Raw genomic sequence first — 16,834 nt, 5'->3', positions numbered from 1 at the left:
ATAAGTTGTGTATTCTTCACCATGACCATTTTTTTTTAATATTTTTATTGACAAATGCTCACAAACATGCAGACCATGTATGGTGTACTGTCAGTGGCACACAGTATCATCACATAGTTGTGTATTCATCACCATGATCATTTTTTTTTAGAACATTTGCATCATCCCAGAAAAATGAAAAGAGAAAAAACTCATACATCCCATACCCTTTACCCCTCTCTCTCATTGACCACTAGTATTTCAATCTACCCAATTTTTTACCCTTTATTACCCCTGTTCAAGCTTCCAGAATGCAATGTACCAGAAACAGAACAGCTTTTAAAAAGGAGAATTTATTAAGTTGCATGTTTACAGTTCTAAGACTGTGAAAATGTCCAGATTTAAAGCAAGGCTATAGAAATGTCCAATCTAAGACATGCAGGGAAAGATACCTTGGTTCAAGAAGGCCAAGGACATTCCAGGGTCTCTCTCTCAACTGGAAAAGCACACAGCCAGTGAAATTGAACGTCTTTTTACGTGCCTTTTAGCCATTTGTATTTCCTCTCCTGAAAAATGTCTGTTGGTGTCTTTTGCCCATTTTTTAATTGGGTTGTTTGTCTTTTTGTTGTTGAATTGCAGAATCTCTTCATATATTCTGGATATTAAACCCTTACCTGATAGTGTGGTTTTCAAATATTGTCTCCCATGGTATAGGCTGCACTTTTTACTTTCCTGGCAAAGTTCTTTGATGCACAAAAGTATTCAAATTTGAGGAGATCCCATTTATCTATTTCCTTTTTTAATGCTTGTACTTTGGGTGTAAGGTCTAGGAAACCACCTCCTATTACAAGATTTATATTTCCCTACATTTTCTTCTGACAGTTTTATGGCCTTAACTGTAATGTTTGGGTCTTTGATCCATTTTGAGTAAGTTTTGTATAAGGGTGAGATGAGGATCCACTTTCATTCTTTTGCATATGAATATTGTGCTGGTTTGAAAGGATATTTGTCCCCTAGAAAAGCCATGTTTAAATCAAAGTCTCATTTTGTAAAGGCAGAATAATCCCTATTCAATACTGTATGTTTGAGTCTGTAATTAGGTCATTTTCCTGGAGATGTGATTTAATCAAGAATGGTTGTTAAGCTGGATTAGGTGGCAACATGTCTCCACCCATTCTGATTAGTCTTGATTAGTTTCTGAAGTCCTATAAAAGAGGAAACATTTTGGAGAACAAGAGCAATTCAGAGAGAACCAGAGAAGAACGACATAGCCACAAGAAGCATAGAGCCCACTAGCCTGCGACCTTTGAAGATGAAGAAGGAAAACACCTTCCAGGGAGCTTCATGAAACTGGAAGCCAGGAGAGAAAGTTAGCAGATGACGCCTTGTTAGCCATGTGCCTTCTCTCTTGAGAGAGAAACTCTGAACCTCATCGGTCTTCTTGAACCAAGGTATCTTTTCCTGGATGCCTTTGGTTGGACATTTCTGTACATTTGTTTTAATTGGGACATTTTCTCGGCCTTAGAACTATAAACTAGCAACTTATTAAATTCCCCTTTTTAAAAGCCATTCCGTTTCTGGTATATTATTGCATTCTGGCAACCAGCAAACTAGAACAGATATCCAGTTCTCCAAGCACCATTTATTGAAGAGGCTGCGCTATCCCAGGTGGATTGGCTTGACCGCCTTACTTTGATAACGTCTCTAACTTCTAACAGAACTATCTTGGGCTAATCTTGTATATTTCCTTCCACAGATCTGGAGTCAGCTCTTTGTCCAAGAAGCTGGGTCCTTTTTGGTAGGACATTTCATTTAGGAAGTGTAATAAAGATGCAAAGGTAGCACATTGCTGCTTGGTTATCATTGCTTATGGGTCTTATCCAAGAACAGAGCTAGGAAAGTGCTGTTTTTAAAAATGAGAAGAATCATGAATTCTGATTTTTCTCATTAAGATGAAACTTTGGAGGATTTAGGCTAGTTTGGATTTTGTACTTATCTCTTTACTGAAAAGCTTGATTCCTAATGAGAGTAACATAACAGATTGCTTCATTTTATAGTATATCTGAAAATAATTATTTGAAAATAATTCCAGGGGTCCACTGACATTAAGACCACTAAGTACATGCTGAATCTTTAAAATGCCGTCAAAATACAGGGTTTTAAAGTTACTAGAGGAAATTCTTTTCTGTTTGTGTTATGCTACCATCTTGATATATAGTTAAGTTCACTTATAATTTTTTCTTGTTATGTAAACACTAATGTGGTTGTAAAGTCACGACTGCATATTAAGGCATATTCAGAGAAATCTCCCTTTCAGAACTGTCCACCTCTCCTTCCCTTCCCTGTGGTTGACTGTGAACCCTGTTCTGCTCTTGTCACAATAAAAACCCTGCTTGTACAATTGCTGCTTGTTTTATTAGTAGAAGTCAGCTGTCTGGATCAAAGGACAATCAGGTATGTAATTTCACTATTTAGAGCGAAATTCCCCTCCCTAAGGACTTATGCCATTTTGCATTCCCTTTGGGAATGTGCAATAGCCTGGTTCCCCATAGCCCTGCTGGACTCATCAAATTCTTGGGTTTTTGCCAGTCTGAATGGTAGCTGAGTGTAGCTTTTAATTTGCATTTTTCTGATGAACGAGATTGAGCATATATATATATATATATATATCTTTATATGTGTGTATATATGTCTTTTTATAAGGCCTATTACCATTTTTTCCCTGTGACCTTGCTTCTCATAGATTTTGCCCACTTTTCTGTCAGACTGTTCATCTTGCTCAGTTTCTAGGAGCTCAGTGTATTAGGGTTTTAAAAACCCTCTGTCAGTAATATAAATTGTAAAACTGTTTGAACGAGTTTGTCATTTAGTTTATGACCTTGCTCGTGGTATGTGTTGCTCTGTGAAAGTTTTATTGTTTGACAGTCAAATTTATTAATCTTTTAATTTTGCTTCATTGTTAGGAATTTTTTTTCACTTCAAGGTTGTAAGATTTATCCAGATTCTGGTACTTCTTGTATAAGGGTGTTCTTATAATTCTCTTCCTGACCTATCTGGAATTTATTGGGAGTGGTGTGAGGTAAAGATCCAGTTTCATCTTTTTCTATAGCACTATCAGTGTGAGCACTATCATTAAAAGACCCGGTGATTTGAGATGTCACTTTTATCATGTACTGAATTTCTGTCTTAACTTTGTTCCGTTTCTGGATTTTCTATTCTGACCCATTGGTTCATCTCTCCATGTGCTAATCTCCTGCTGTTTCAGCTATGATGGTTTTAAATGTATTTTCCTATTTAAAGGGGATTAGGTGCCCCTCCTGCCTCATCACTGTGCTGCTTTTCCAGGTTCTCCTAGTGTCTCTGTTTGCAAGAGCTGCTGTGACATAATACTGACAGGTTGGCTTAAACAAAGCTTTTTTTTTTCTTTTTTCTTTTTTTTTTTTAACTTTTTTTGTTAATTAAAAAAATTAACAAACAAAACATTGATATCATTCCATTCTACATATACAATCAGTAATTCTTAATATCATCACATAGTTGCATATGCATCATTTCTTAGAGCATTTGCATCAATTTAGAAAAAGAAATAAAAAGACAACAGAAAAAAATAAAACGATAACGGAGGGAAAAAAAAGATTATACATACCATACCCCTTACCCCTCGCTTTCATTTACCACTAGCATTTCAAACTAAATTTATTTTAACATTAAACAAAGCTTTTTGATTCATAGTTTTGGAAGCTAAAAGTCCAAAATCAGGCCAGGGAGTTGGCAGAAGTCTGTAGTAGTCTGGGTTGGCTTGCCCAGACTTTTTTTTTTTTTTTTTGCATGGGCCAGGCACTGGGAACTGAACCCAGGTCTCTGGCATGACAGGTGAGAATGCTGCCACTAAGTCACCGACGCACCACTCCCTCTTAGATCTTTTAAGAGCTTTTTTCTGACTTCCAGTATTCCATCTTTTTGGTTGCGCTTATGCCTACGTATTTACTGTCCTTTTTTGGTTGCTTTTCTCTAGCCTTTTAATGGGTCTTACTTTTCGATCCATCTTCTCACTGGCTGGTTATTTTTGTATTAATTAAGGCTGTCAGTTTCCGGATTCTAATTTTCTATCCCTGTTACAAACAATAAATTTTTTTTTTTATTAATTAAAAAAAATTAACTAACACAACATTTAGAAGTCATTCCATTCTACATATACAATCAGTAATTCTTAATATCATCGCATAGGTGCATATTCATCATTTCTTAGTACATTTGCATCGATTCAGAAAAAGAAATAGAAAGACAACAGAAAAAGAAATAAAACGATAATAGAGAGAAAAAATAAAATAAAATAAAATAATAAAAAAGAAACTATACCTCAGATGCAGCTTCATTCAGTATTTTAACATACAATTAGGTATTATTGTGCTGTCCATTTCTGAGTTTTTGTATCCAGTCCTGTTGCACAGTCTGTATCCCTTCAGCTCCAATTACCCATTATCTTACCCTATTTCTATCTCCTGATGGTCTCTGTTACCAATGACATATTCCAAGATTATTCTCTAATGTCGGTTCACATCAGTGGGACCATACAGTATTTGTCGTTTAGTTTTTGGCTAGTCTCACTCAGCATAATGTTCTCTAGGTCCATCCATATTATTACATGCTTCATAAGTTTATCCTGTCTTAAAGCTGCATAATATTCCATCTTATGTATATACCACAGTTTGTTTAGCCACTCGTCTGTTGATGGACATTTTGGCTGTTTCCATCTCTTTGCAATTGTAAATAACGCTGCTATAAACATTGGTGTGCAAATGTCCATTTGTGTCTTTGCCCTTAAGTCCTTTGAGTAGATACCCAGCAATGGTACTGCTGGGTCATATGGCAATTCAATATTCAGCTTTTTGAGGAACCGCCAAACTGCCTTCCACAGTGGTTGCACCATTTGACATTCCCACCAACAGTGGATAAGTGTGCCTCTTTCTCCACATCCTCTCCAGCACTTGTCATTTTCTGTTTTGTTGATAATGGCCATTCTGGTGGGTGTGAGATGATATCTCATTGTGGTTTTGATTTGCATTTCTCTAATGGCCAGGGACATTGAGCATCTCTTCATGTGCCTTTTGGCCATTTGTATTTCCTCTTCTGAGAGGTGTCTGTTCAAGTCTTTTTCCCATTTTGTAATTGGGTTGACTGTCTTTTTGTTGTTGCGTTGAACAATCTCTTTATAAATTCTGGATACTAGACCTTTATCTGATATGTCATTTCCAAATATTGTCTCCCATTGTGTAGGCTGTCTTTCTACTTTCTTGATGAAGTTCTTTGATGCACAAAAGTGTTTGATTTTGAGGAGCTCCCATTTATTTCCTTCTTCAGTGCTCTTGCTTTAGGTTTAAGGTCCATAAAACCGCCTCCAATTGTAAGTTTCATAAGATATCTCCCTACATTTTCCTCTAACTGTTTTATGGTCTTAGACCTAATGTTTAGATCTTTGATCCATTTTGAGTTAACTTTTGTATAGGATGTGAGATACGGGTCCTCTTTCATTCTTTTGCATATGGATATCCATTTCTCTAGGCACCATTTATTGAAGAGACTGTTCTGTCCCAAGTGAGTTGGCTTGACTGCCTTATCAAAGATCAAATGTCCATAGATGAGAGGGTCTATATCTGAGCACTCTGTTCAATTCCATTGGTCGTATCTATCTTTATTCCAGTACCATGCTGTTTTGACCACTGTGTCTTCATAATATGCCTTAAAGTCCGGCAGCGTGAGACCTCCAGCTTCGTTTTTTTTCCTCAAGATACTTTTAGCAATTCAGGGCACCCTGCCCTTCCAGATAAATTTGCTTATTGGTTTTTCTATTTCTGAAAAATAAGTTGTTGGAATTTTGATTGGTATTGCGTTGAATCTGTAAATCAATTTAGGTAGAATTGACATCTTAACTATATTTAGTCTTCCAATCCATGAACACGGTATGCCCTTCCATCTATTTAGGTCTTCTGTGATTTCTTTTAACAGTTTTTTGTAGTTTTCTTTATATGGGTCTTTTGTCTCTTTAGTTAAATTTATTCCTAAGTATTTTATTCTTTTAGTTGCAATTGTAAATGGAATTCGTTTCTTGATTTCCCCCTCCGCTTGTACATTGCTAGTATATAGAAACACTACAGATTTTTGAATGTTGATCTTGAAACCTGCCACTTTGCTGTACTCATTTATTAGCTCTAGTAGTTTTGTTGCGGATTTTTCCGGGTTTTCGACGTATAGTATCATATCATCTGCAAACAGTGATAGTTTTACTTCTTCCTTTCCAATTTTGATGCCTTGTATTTCTTTTTCTTGTCTAATTGCTCTGGCTAGAATCTCCAACACGATGTTGAATAACAGGGGTGATAATGGACATCCTTGTCTTGTTCCTGATCTTAGGGGGAAAGTTTTCAGTTTTTCTCCATTGAGGATGATATTAGCTGTGGGTTTTTCATATATTCCCTCTATCACTTTAAGGAGGTTCCCTTGTATTCCTATCCTTTGAAGTGTTTTCAACAAGAAAGGATGTTGAATCTTGTCAGATGCCTTCTCTGCATCAATTGAGATGATCATGTGATTTTTCTGCTTTGATTTGTTGATGTGGTGTATTACATTAATTGATTTTCTTATGTTGAACCATCCTTGCATACCTGGGATGAATCCTACTTGGTCATGATGTATAATTCTTTTAATGTGTTGCTGGATTTGATTTGCTAGAATTTTGTTGAGGATTTTTGCATCTATATTCATTAGAGAGATTGGTCTGTAGTTTTCTTTTTTTGTAATATCTTTGCCTGGTTTTGGTATGAGGGTGATGTTGGCTTCATAGAATGAATTTGGTAGTTTTCCCTCCACTTCAGTTTTTTTCAAGAGTTTGAGCAGGGTTGGTACTAATTCTTTCTGGAATGTTTGGTAGAATTCACATGTGAAGCTGTCTGGTCCTGGACTTTTCTTTTTGGGACGCTTTTTAATGACTGATTCAATTTCTTTACTTGTGATTGGTTTGTTGAGGTCGTCTACTTCTTCTTGAATCAAAGTTGCTTGTTCTTGCCTATCTAGGAACTTGTCCATTTCATCTACATTGTTGTATTTATTAGCATAAAGTTATTCATTGTATCCTGTTATTACCTCGTTTATTTCTGTGATTCAGTGGTTATGTCTCCTCTTCCATTTCTGATCTTATTTATTTGCGTCCTCTCTCTTCTTCTTTTTGTCAATCTTGCTAAGGGCCCATCGATCTTGTTGATTTTCTCATAGAACCAACTTCTGGTCTTATTGATTTTCTCTATTGTTTTCATGTTCTCAATTTCATTTATTTCTGCTCTAATCTTTGTTATTTCTTTCCTTTTGCTTGCTTTGGGGTTAGTTTGCTGTTCTTTCTCCAGTTCTTCCAAGTGGACAGTTAGTTCCCAAATTTTTGCCCTTTCTTCTTTTTTGATATAGGCATTTGGGGCAATAAATTTTCCTCTTAGCACTGCCTTTGCTGCATCCCGTAGGTTTTGATATGTTGTGTTTTCATTTTCATTCGCCTCAAGATATTTACTAATTTCTCTTGTGATTTCTTCCTTGACCCACTGGTTGTTTAAGAGTGTGTTGTTGAGCCTCCACGTATTTGTGAATTTTCTGGCGCTCTGCCTATTACTGATTTCCAACTTCATTCCTTTATGATCTGAGAAAGTGTTGTATATGATTTCAATCTTTTTAAATTTGTTGAGACTTGCTTTGTGACCCAGCATATGGTCTATCTTTGAGAATGATCCATGAGCACTTGAGAAAAAGGTGTATCCTGCTGTTGTGGGGTGTAATGTCCTATAAATGACAGACAATAAATTTAATTTATAATAATTTATGCTACAGGATTAATTTCTTCAGTCATGTGATGTGCAAGTGGAGAATCTCGCCGTTTGTTTCTACTTTGCTTTCTCCTTTCTCACTTCACAGGGAGGTGAAAGTGACAATAGCCATGGAAGCAGTGTTTCCCTTTTCAGAAAGGCTTTGGGCTGTGTGTATTATCTTTGGTTTTTTTTAAATCCATTAATTGCCATTTTCTTGCAAATTTTTATCACGAATGGATTTGAATTTTCTGGGATGGTACTTGATTTTTCTTGATCCAGCAATATGTATTCCATAAATATATTTATTACTACTAGCCACTTTTGGAAGGAAGCTCATTTGGTCACAGTGTATGTTATTAAAGTGCTTTTTGGGACTGTTTCATTTAAGGTTTTTGCGTCCAGAACGACCCTGTGGATTCAGGCCCATGGCCTTTCTAACTACCTCCTGCCTCTCTCTGGCATGGGAAAAGTCCTGAGCACGCCTCAACCAAGTGTGACATGTGAGGCCTGTTTTTATTGCCTCTTAAGCCATAATTTAACATTTCTCTTGTGAATGTTGAAATAGTCCACTATGAATTGGTGCTTTGGGGAGGCTTCTTGTCATGGCTGGGGCGATATAGTCCTGAACTACTTCCAGTTGGGGTCTTAATACTGGCATCCCTCCCTTTTTTTTTTAACTTTTTTTATTGTACAGTGTAACATTATACAATACAAAGAAAGAGCAATAGTTTTCAAAGCACTCTTCAACAAGTAGTTACAGGACACACCCAGAGTTTGCCATGGGCTACCATATCGTCATCTCAGATTTTTCCTTCTAGTTGCTCCAAAACATTGGAGGCTAAAAGGCATAAATATTCTTTTATCATCACAGTTGACTTTTTCTTTTCTTTTTTGTGAAAAATAACCTACATACAAAAAAAAACAATAAATTTCAAAGCACAGCACAGCAATAGTTATAGAATAGATTTCAGAGTTTGGTATGGGTTACAGTTCTATAATTTTAGGTTTTTACTTCAAGCTACTCCAAGATACTGAAGACTAAAAGAAATATTGATTTAATGGCTCAACACTCATACTCATTTGTTAAACCCTACCTTCTCTGTGTAACTCCACCATCACCTTTGATCTTTCTTCCACTCTTTAGGGGTATTTGGGCTATGCCCATTCTAACAACCATGTTGAGGGGGCTTTCAATAATATAGGGTAGGGAGATGGAACTAGCTGGTATTTTAGAGAGGCTGGCTTCTCTAGGTTTCAGGACTTATCTGGTCCAGGGACCCATCTGGAGATTGTAGGTTTCTGGAAATTTTTCCTAGCACATGAAACCCTTGTAGAATCTTACGTATTGCCCTAGGTGTTCTTAAGGATTGGCTGGAATCGTTTTGGTTGTGGTTTCGCAAGTTATGATAGGTAACAGTGTCTAACTGAAGCTTGTGTTAATGGGACCTCCAGAGTAGACTCTCAACTCTTTTTGAACTCTCTTAGCCATTGATACCTTATTTGTTACACCTCTTTTCCCCTTTTGGTAAGGATGGCATTGTTGATCCCATGGTACCAGGACCAGGCTCATCTCTGAAAATTGTCTTCCAGGCCACCACAAGACTTTTACCCCTGGAAGTTATGTCCTGTATTGGGGGAAGGGCAGTGATTTCATTTGTAGAGTTGGGCTTAGAGAGAGAGAGGTCACATCTGAGCAACAAAAGAGGTCTTCCGGAAGTAACTCTTAGGCATATAGGTAGGCTAAGCTTCTCTGTTACATACGTAAACTTCTCACAAGCAAGAACACTGGCCCCTTTTTAAAGACCTCTTATTTAATTACTGTTTTTTGCATCTTTCTCCTCAGTTTCTCTGCAGCTTAATCTCTTGCAGTTTGACTCATTTGTTGAAGGGTTTTAATTATTTCTGCCTTCTTTCCTCTGGGGAGGTGTCTAAATTAGCTGGTTGTAAAAGAAACAGGCATAAGAGTTAGTTACTAGATAAAACATTTATGGCTGAGAAAAAGTAGCCTAGTACTTTTGGTTAGTGAGCAGGTTCTTACTTTACTCCCATGTGTCTAGTGCGGCATTAGTAACTGGACAGGAGTGAAAAGAACAAGCCATACAGTATTTTTTTTTCATATAAGGAAACATTTATTTGAGGTTTAACATGAAATCATACAAATGAAATTTGTATAAACAAATCCACACCGAGGCATAACACAGTAAAGGACAAAGTGAAAACTAAATAGCAGCTATATACAGTTGGACTGTTGTGTCTTGTGCACTAGAAAGTCTTTTACAAAATAATCATCTTAGATCAACAGAAGACCAATCTTCAACATCGTCCTGCAAGATGGGTTGCTTTAGCATTTCCTCCTCTTTTCTCCGAGGTCCTCCTTTAGTATGGCTGGTAATTGTTTTGGTAATTGCCACCCCCACGCAATGCCTTGCCATATGTGCTCTGTTGGCCACTGTAGTCTGTATATCACTGTCCATATCCATAGTTCCCATAGTTATACCCAGTATAATCATATCCGCCATAGCCACTATAGCTCCGATCACCACCATAGGCACTACTGTAATTTCTATATGCTTGATCATCGTAGTTATTAAATCCTTACTTCCAGTTTGGGCCCTGACCTCGTCCACGACCCCTAGTACCACCTCGTCCAGTAGCTGCACCTCCTGTTCCTCCTTTCTGTTGTTGCTGTTGCTGCCTATATACCTCTTTGGGTTGTGCAACTTTGATTTCACACTTTCCAGAACCAATTTGATGATATCTGCTTTCTAGTAATTTTTTTTACTGGTTCTTCATCTGTATATGTGATGAAACAAAATCCCTTTCTTTCATTTGTTTTTGTATCCATGGGAAGTTCAATATTTTCAGTCTCTACAAATGCTCCAAAATATTCTTTTATTTGCTTTTCAGAAGTATCTGGACTCAATCTGCCCACAAAAACTTTTGGGGGGGGGTTCTTTCCCTTTTAAAACCTTCGCCTTTTGGGGATCTATCAATTTGCCATCCAGTTTGTGTTCTTTCAGTTCCAAAACCTTATCAACACTAGCAGCATCCTTGAAAAGCACAAATCCAAATCCTCTTGATCTTCTAGTGACTGGATCTATTTTAATTGTGCAGTCTGCAACCTCTTCAAATCGAGACACTCAGATCTTTCTTGCTTATATCCCAGCTCAAGCCTCCAATAAGCATTTTACCGTCATCCTGCTGATTCTTGCTCGTGGTAATCTTGGATCCCTCTATTGTTGCTGTACTCGTTCATGTCCTCCATGGTGGTGGAGCTGTCGGCAGGGGGGTGCTGGCGTGCGGACCGAGTCCTGGTAGCAGCGGCAGCGGAACCTTGTATGGAGCTGGATTTAAAATGGTGGCCGAAGACATACATTATTTTTAAGTATTTCTGTTCTCATGATGCTTATAGCCGGCCTGAAAAGACTTTGAACAATTAAGTCTCCCTAAATAATCATGAAAGCTCCAGATATAACTACTGGGTACACTTCTCCAAGAATGAGATTTTTAAGTTAAGGCCGTGGAAGAGGACGAGTTTGGGTTAGCTGGACAAGAGCACTTGAGAATGGCAATCTAGCCAGAGTATCATGTGGTATCAAAATACTTTTTCTGTACCTATAGCTTTTTCTGTTTTCTTTGGTTCCCTTCCTGCTGTAGGCCTCAGCAACTGTTGCCATTCCCAAAGAACATCATCGCTTTGTTATTGGCAAAAATGGAGAGAAACTGCAAGATTTGGAGCTAAAAACTGCAACCAAAATACAGATCCCACGCCCAGAGGACCCCAGCCATCAGATCAGAATCACCGGCACAAAAGAGGGCATTGAGAAGGCGCGCCATGAGGTCCTGCTCATTTCCGCTGAGCAGGTGGGTATGTGCCATGGTGCAACCTGCATGTGCTGTCTGAGGTTCCTCGAACCAGTGGAGGAAGGTACTCCGATGACAGGTGTGTGGCGGTGTGTGTTATGCACCTCAGGTGTCCCCAGAGCCGTGTCTCACCAGCCTGCCCTTTCTAGGACAAGCGTGCTGTCGAGAGGCTGGAAGTAGAGAAGGCATTCCACCCTTTCATTGCCGGGCCATACAATCGCCTTGTGGGTGAGATAATGCAGGAAACTGGGACACGCATCAACATCCCCCCACCCAGTGTCAGCCGGACGGAGATCGTCTTCACTGGTGAAAAGGAGCAGCTGGCCCAGGCAGTGGCACGCATCAGGAAGATCTATGAGGAAAAGGTGTGCTGCCAACCCAGCTTGACCCCCCCAGTCCCCTTCCCTTGGATGAATTGCTTATTATCTCCCAACCCCGGTTCCCACATTTAGTTAACGATAACCATGCCTTCCTGACTTCTGGGTAGTTACACAAGGTTTAAAGGTTAAAGAGAATGAGTAGTGTACCCTGCTAGTTAGCTGGTCTCCTTGTTTATCTGAAGAGAAATCCCAGGCTTGAGAAGTGGTTTCTGCATGCCTGCTGGCGTTACTTAGTGAGGTTGGGCAGCTAGTTTGGGGCCCCTGTCATCTTGCCTTCTTCCCGTTGTTAGCGGTGTTTTGCCTGCTTTTCCCACAGCTCTTTCCCCACTTTCTCATTGCCCTTATGGTGTTCTTGCTTAGAAAAAGAAGACCACAACAATTGCAGTTGAGGTGAAGAAATCACAGCATAAATACGTCATCGGGCCCAAGGGCAATTCCTTGCAGGAGATCCTGGAAAGAACTGGAGTTTCCGTGGAAATCCCACCATCAGACAGCATCTCAGAGACTGTGATACTTCGAGGCGAGCCTGAAAAATTAGGGCAGGCACTAACTGAAGTCTATGCCAAGGTAAACTGCCTCTAGGAGTGGGATAAGCTTTGTTGTAATGAATTTCATGCAATCCGTTATGGACTTGTGGTTAGCATTTCTTGGGACCCTGCTAGAGATGATGAAATGTACCTTGGAATGGGCAATGGTCTATAGTCAGACCCTGAGTGAGTGACCTGGCTTTTTTTTTATGTAAATTTGTTTTCCTGTTTTTCCTAGGCCAACAGTTTCACAGTTTCCTCTGTCTCTGCCCCTTCCTGGCTTCACCGTTTTATTATTGGCAAGAAGGGCCAGAACCTGGCCAAAATCACTCAGCAGATGCCAAAGGTAAAGAAATGTTTTTAATCTGATTAGACTGAGTTTCTTTCAGATTTTATCATCACATTTCTGGCATTTGTTTCATTATTGCTATTTGTCCAGTGAGATGCTTTCAAAGACTGAAAAATACTTTTCAGAATTCTTTGTCCTGGATGACAGCTCCCGTGGCTGAGTGCACTGGGAGTGGGGTAGGGAACATAAGTGTGTTTAGAATCCCATATCCTTTTTCACAGCCATGTGACTGGGGGAGATTGTATTGTAGTGTATTTTTTGAGCATGTCTTATTTCATAATAATGGTTAAATGACTTCATCATAATTATATCTGTAGCTTTTGTAGCATAGAGATTGTTTTCTTGTGAAATTAGTGGGTCCCCACATCTTCTGCATTACTGCCTTCGAAGTCTGTTCAGGTTACCCACAGAGACAGAGGCTCCCTGCAGATCCCAGCAGGAATGGCACCGGAAAATATGTCCTTTGTCTTTCATTCCTGTTTTGTTTAGACTTAGCTTCCAATTTACTATTTATAGTCATTTTATTCTTTCTAGGTTCAGATTCTTGGTTCACACCAATAGAATTGCTTACATGGCAGTTCCCCTTCTTGAACTTCCATGCATTACACCCTGAACGTGTGTGTTGTCATGAACCAGGAAGGTAGGGGAGGCTTGCCTGTAGCAGGAGGCTAGCTGTACCATTCTGCATGCAGCCAAAGAGGAGTCAGGTTCTAAAAGAAGAAAGTAAAAATGGCCTGCAAGAGCAGGAATAGTGAAGGTGTTGTGTTTTGCTGTTGGGTGCGGAGAAGGGCTTTGCTGTTCCTGTTCTAGGAAAAGGGGTGGATTATTAGGATGTTTAATGCCAGAAACGTGCGTTGCCTCTGTCCTCCCTTTCAGCTTTGTGTGGTTTCTGTAAATGCAGCCCCTGCCCCCCTCCGTAGATTTATGTGAAGCCGAGTTTGGGGTTTGGGTCAGCAGCTGTCCATCTTAGCCATCATTGGCTCCTTCCTTGTAGGTTCACATCGAGTTCACTGAGGGTGAGGACAAGATCACCCTGGAAGGTCCCACCGAGGATGTCAGTGTGGCCCAGGAACAGATTGAAGCCATGGTCAAAGATTTGGTGAGGGGCCCCAGAGCTCAGCTTCTGCTGTGTCCTAATGTGTTGGTGGGGGGGGAGGCTTTGTTTTCTGGGGGAGGGGCGGTTGTTGCCTTGCTGCTCAGCAGGTTGAATGTGGGTGGGCGAGAAAGGTCACATGTACCTGTGTCTCAGGAACCTGGCAGAGCGGCCTGGGTGAGAGAGGAGCAGGCTCTGAGACTGCCAGGGCCTGACTGCGGCAGTCCAGGGCAGGCCAGGCTCGGAGTTGGGGAAGAGGAGGGTCTTTCTGGGGCCACAAGCTGATCTTCCTGGCAGTTCAGGGGTAAGAAAAGGCAACCGTCAAAGCTTCCAGATTTTGGTTCTGATTCTTGGTCCATGTAACCATTTCCTCTGAGTACCTTTGCCCACTGATGCGCCTCTGTGCTCTTCCCACAGATTAGTCGGATGGACTACGTAGAGATCAACATCGACCACAAGTTCCACAGACACCTCATTGGGAAGAGTGGAGCCAACAGTGAGTGAGGCTGTGAGCATGGCAGACAGCATTTTAAAACCCCAAGGTGTCAAAGCAGACAGCCCAGGCCGTGCCTTCCTCCTCGTGGAAGGAAGAGTGGCACGTACTTCTGACTGAGCACTTCTCACCTCTTTTGCTTTTGGAAGAGGCTGCTCCCCTTTCCCTCCTTGCAGCAGGGGTTGTTTGCAAAACTGTATAGCCTGTGGATGAACTATTGTTCACTTTCAAAGTCAACCCGTGCTCCCCTTGGAGTCACACCGAAGGCCACATGCGGGTCCGAAGTTTAGGCCATGCTCATTATTCACTCCTGAGTGTGCCTCACATCCAAAGCCTGCCAAGAAGTAAGACATTTCTAGACTCATGCCCAAGGCAGGGGCATGGCTTTCTCATATTGACTTCTGTCTCTTGGGGTGGGTGTAACACAAGCATATGGTGATATCAATGAGGTGTTCACTGAGAGCCTGCTCTGGGTCCACGTGAATGTCCTGCTTTTCATAGCCACATAGGACAGTGTCTGAGTGTACTGGTACTAGCATTGCCCTAGTACTCTATCCCCAGGTGGACACGAGAGGGACAAAGCTCAGGCCCCATTCCCAGATTGCTTAGTCAACAGTGGGCCCTTTCGGGCGGGCCACGGTGGCTCAGCAGGTAAGAGTGCTTGCCTGCCATGCCCGAGGACCTGGGTTCGATTCCCAGTGCCTGCCCATGTTAAAAAAAAAAAACAAAAACAAACAGTGGGCCCTTTCTAGCCTGGCCTTTGCAATGTGACCAGGAACTGGGCCAGTAGCTGGCATTGGGTATGCCCTGTGTACCCCAATTCCCCCAGATGTGAGCATGAGTATGTCAGCCCTGCTACAGCCCACTGGCCATCACGTCCTTTGGCATCAGTGTTGTGTTGTCTTTTACCACATTATTTAACGATAGGGAACCCTCCATGGGAAGACTGGCTTGAGTCAGTTTTCCTTTTTGTGTTAATTGAGCCAATCATATACCACAAACTTGCTATTATTTTGAGTTAATTAAAAGCTTTTGAATTTTTAGTAGGTCTTTTTTCTCCTTTTTCTTTTTTTGAGAATATAACATTGGTACATGAACTGTAGTTCCTTAACTTATCTGGATATCAGCACATCTGGGAATTATCCTAATATTGTAAAGCCAAGGCCACTTCCCCACCTGTTGACCCAACAGTCCAAGGGGAGTCGGATGGCAGTTCTTTGGGGAGGCTGGGATTCACATTTGGCCAATGGACCTTTTGACCTGCCTAGTCTTAGTCATGGTGTAATGGAGATGCTTCTGTGTCCCAAATGCTGTTTCCTGTTTCCTCCCAAGTCAACAGAATCAAAGATCAGTACAAGGTGTCCGTGCGCATCCCTCCTGACAGCGAGAAGAGCAACTTGATCCGCATTGAGGGTGACCCGCACGGTGTGCAGCAGGCCAAGCGTGAACTGCTGGAGCTCGCTTCCCGTATGGTAAGGAGCAGGCACGCTCCGGTCTGTTGGCTGCTGCATACAGCAGTGTTGGTCTGGTGTACAGTCCCACTGAGCAAAGGTATCAGGCCCCACGTTGGTCAGACACAGGCTTGGTGTGCTGGGTATGCCTGTGTTTCTCTCTCCTGCCCAGAATCACTCACACCTGTGTGTTGTGTGCTCCACTAAAGGCTTGAGGCTCTAGGGATTCTCAGCACCCTGTGCCCTGGAGTCACCTGTTGCCTGCTCCCAACTCTGGAGATAGTGGTTGACTTTTCTGAATTTTAAAGCACACATGGTGATTGCAATGTGTAACCAAGTTTGAGAGCCCTTGTTACCGGGTGTCTGCACTCGACTCTTAGGATCCAGAGAAATTGCAGATATGCCATGGGTGCTTGTAGCTTAGCGCAAGGATGTACAAAACACCTAGGGGCCAGGAGAGTGCTGTCCTTCTGCAAGGATGTGACCTGGTTTCAGAGTTGCTCCACACATTCCTTGTCACTCTTATCCCAGTACTCATGCCAGGAAGCTCTCTAAGTGGAGGACCACTTTTTTTTAAAAAAAACCTTTTTTTTTTTGTATAGTATAAAACATACAAAGCAAAGAAATAAAAAAGCAGTAGTTTTCAAAGCACTCTTCAAAAAGTGGTTACAGGATAAATCCCAAAGTTTGTCGTGGGTTACCATACGATCCTCTCATATTTTTCTTTCTAGCTGCTCCAGAATACAGGAGGCTAGAGGGCTTAAATACTTTTTTATCTTCACATTTGACTTTTATTCCTTCTTTTTTTTGTGAACAATAACATATATACAAAAAAGCTATAAATTTCCAAG

General features: G+C 40.7%; 1 protein-coding gene and 1 pseudogene across 5 annotated transcripts in view; one reads left to right on the top strand and one right to left on the bottom strand.

Annotated features, from left to right (window-relative positions):
• Positions 1-16,834, top strand: part of HDLBP (high density lipoprotein binding protein) — a 106,963-nt gene that overhangs the window by 69,939 nt on the left and 20,190 nt on the right. For all 5 annotated transcript variants that reach the window (XM_077153339.1, XM_077153340.1, XM_077153338.1 and 2 more), the window contains 7 exons: positions 11,484-11,690; positions 11,840-12,055; positions 12,431-12,637; positions 12,836-12,943; positions 13,941-14,045; positions 14,457-14,535; positions 15,865-16,004. In XM_077153339.1, the coding sequence (XP_077009454.1) occupies positions 11,484-11,690; positions 11,840-12,055; positions 12,431-12,637; positions 12,836-12,943; positions 13,941-14,045; positions 14,457-14,535; positions 15,865-16,004 (1,062 nt within the window). The remainder of the gene's footprint in view (positions 1-11,483; positions 11,691-11,839; positions 12,056-12,430; positions 12,638-12,835; positions 12,944-13,940; positions 14,046-14,456; positions 14,536-15,864; positions 16,005-16,834) is intronic.
• On the bottom strand, positions 10,203-11,202 carry LOC143676742 (heterogeneous nuclear ribonucleoprotein D-like pseudogene; annotated as a pseudogene).

The sequence above is a fragment of the Tamandua tetradactyla genome, chromosome 3, assembly GCF_023851605.1.
Source record: "Tamandua tetradactyla isolate mTamTet1 chromosome 3, mTamTet1.pri, whole genome shotgun sequence".
Classification (NCBI taxonomy): Eukaryota; Metazoa; Chordata; class Mammalia; order Pilosa; family Myrmecophagidae; genus Tamandua; species Tamandua tetradactyla.
The sequence above is the reverse complement of the archived record's forward strand: the minus strand, read 5'-3'. Positions and strand labels throughout refer to the sequence as shown.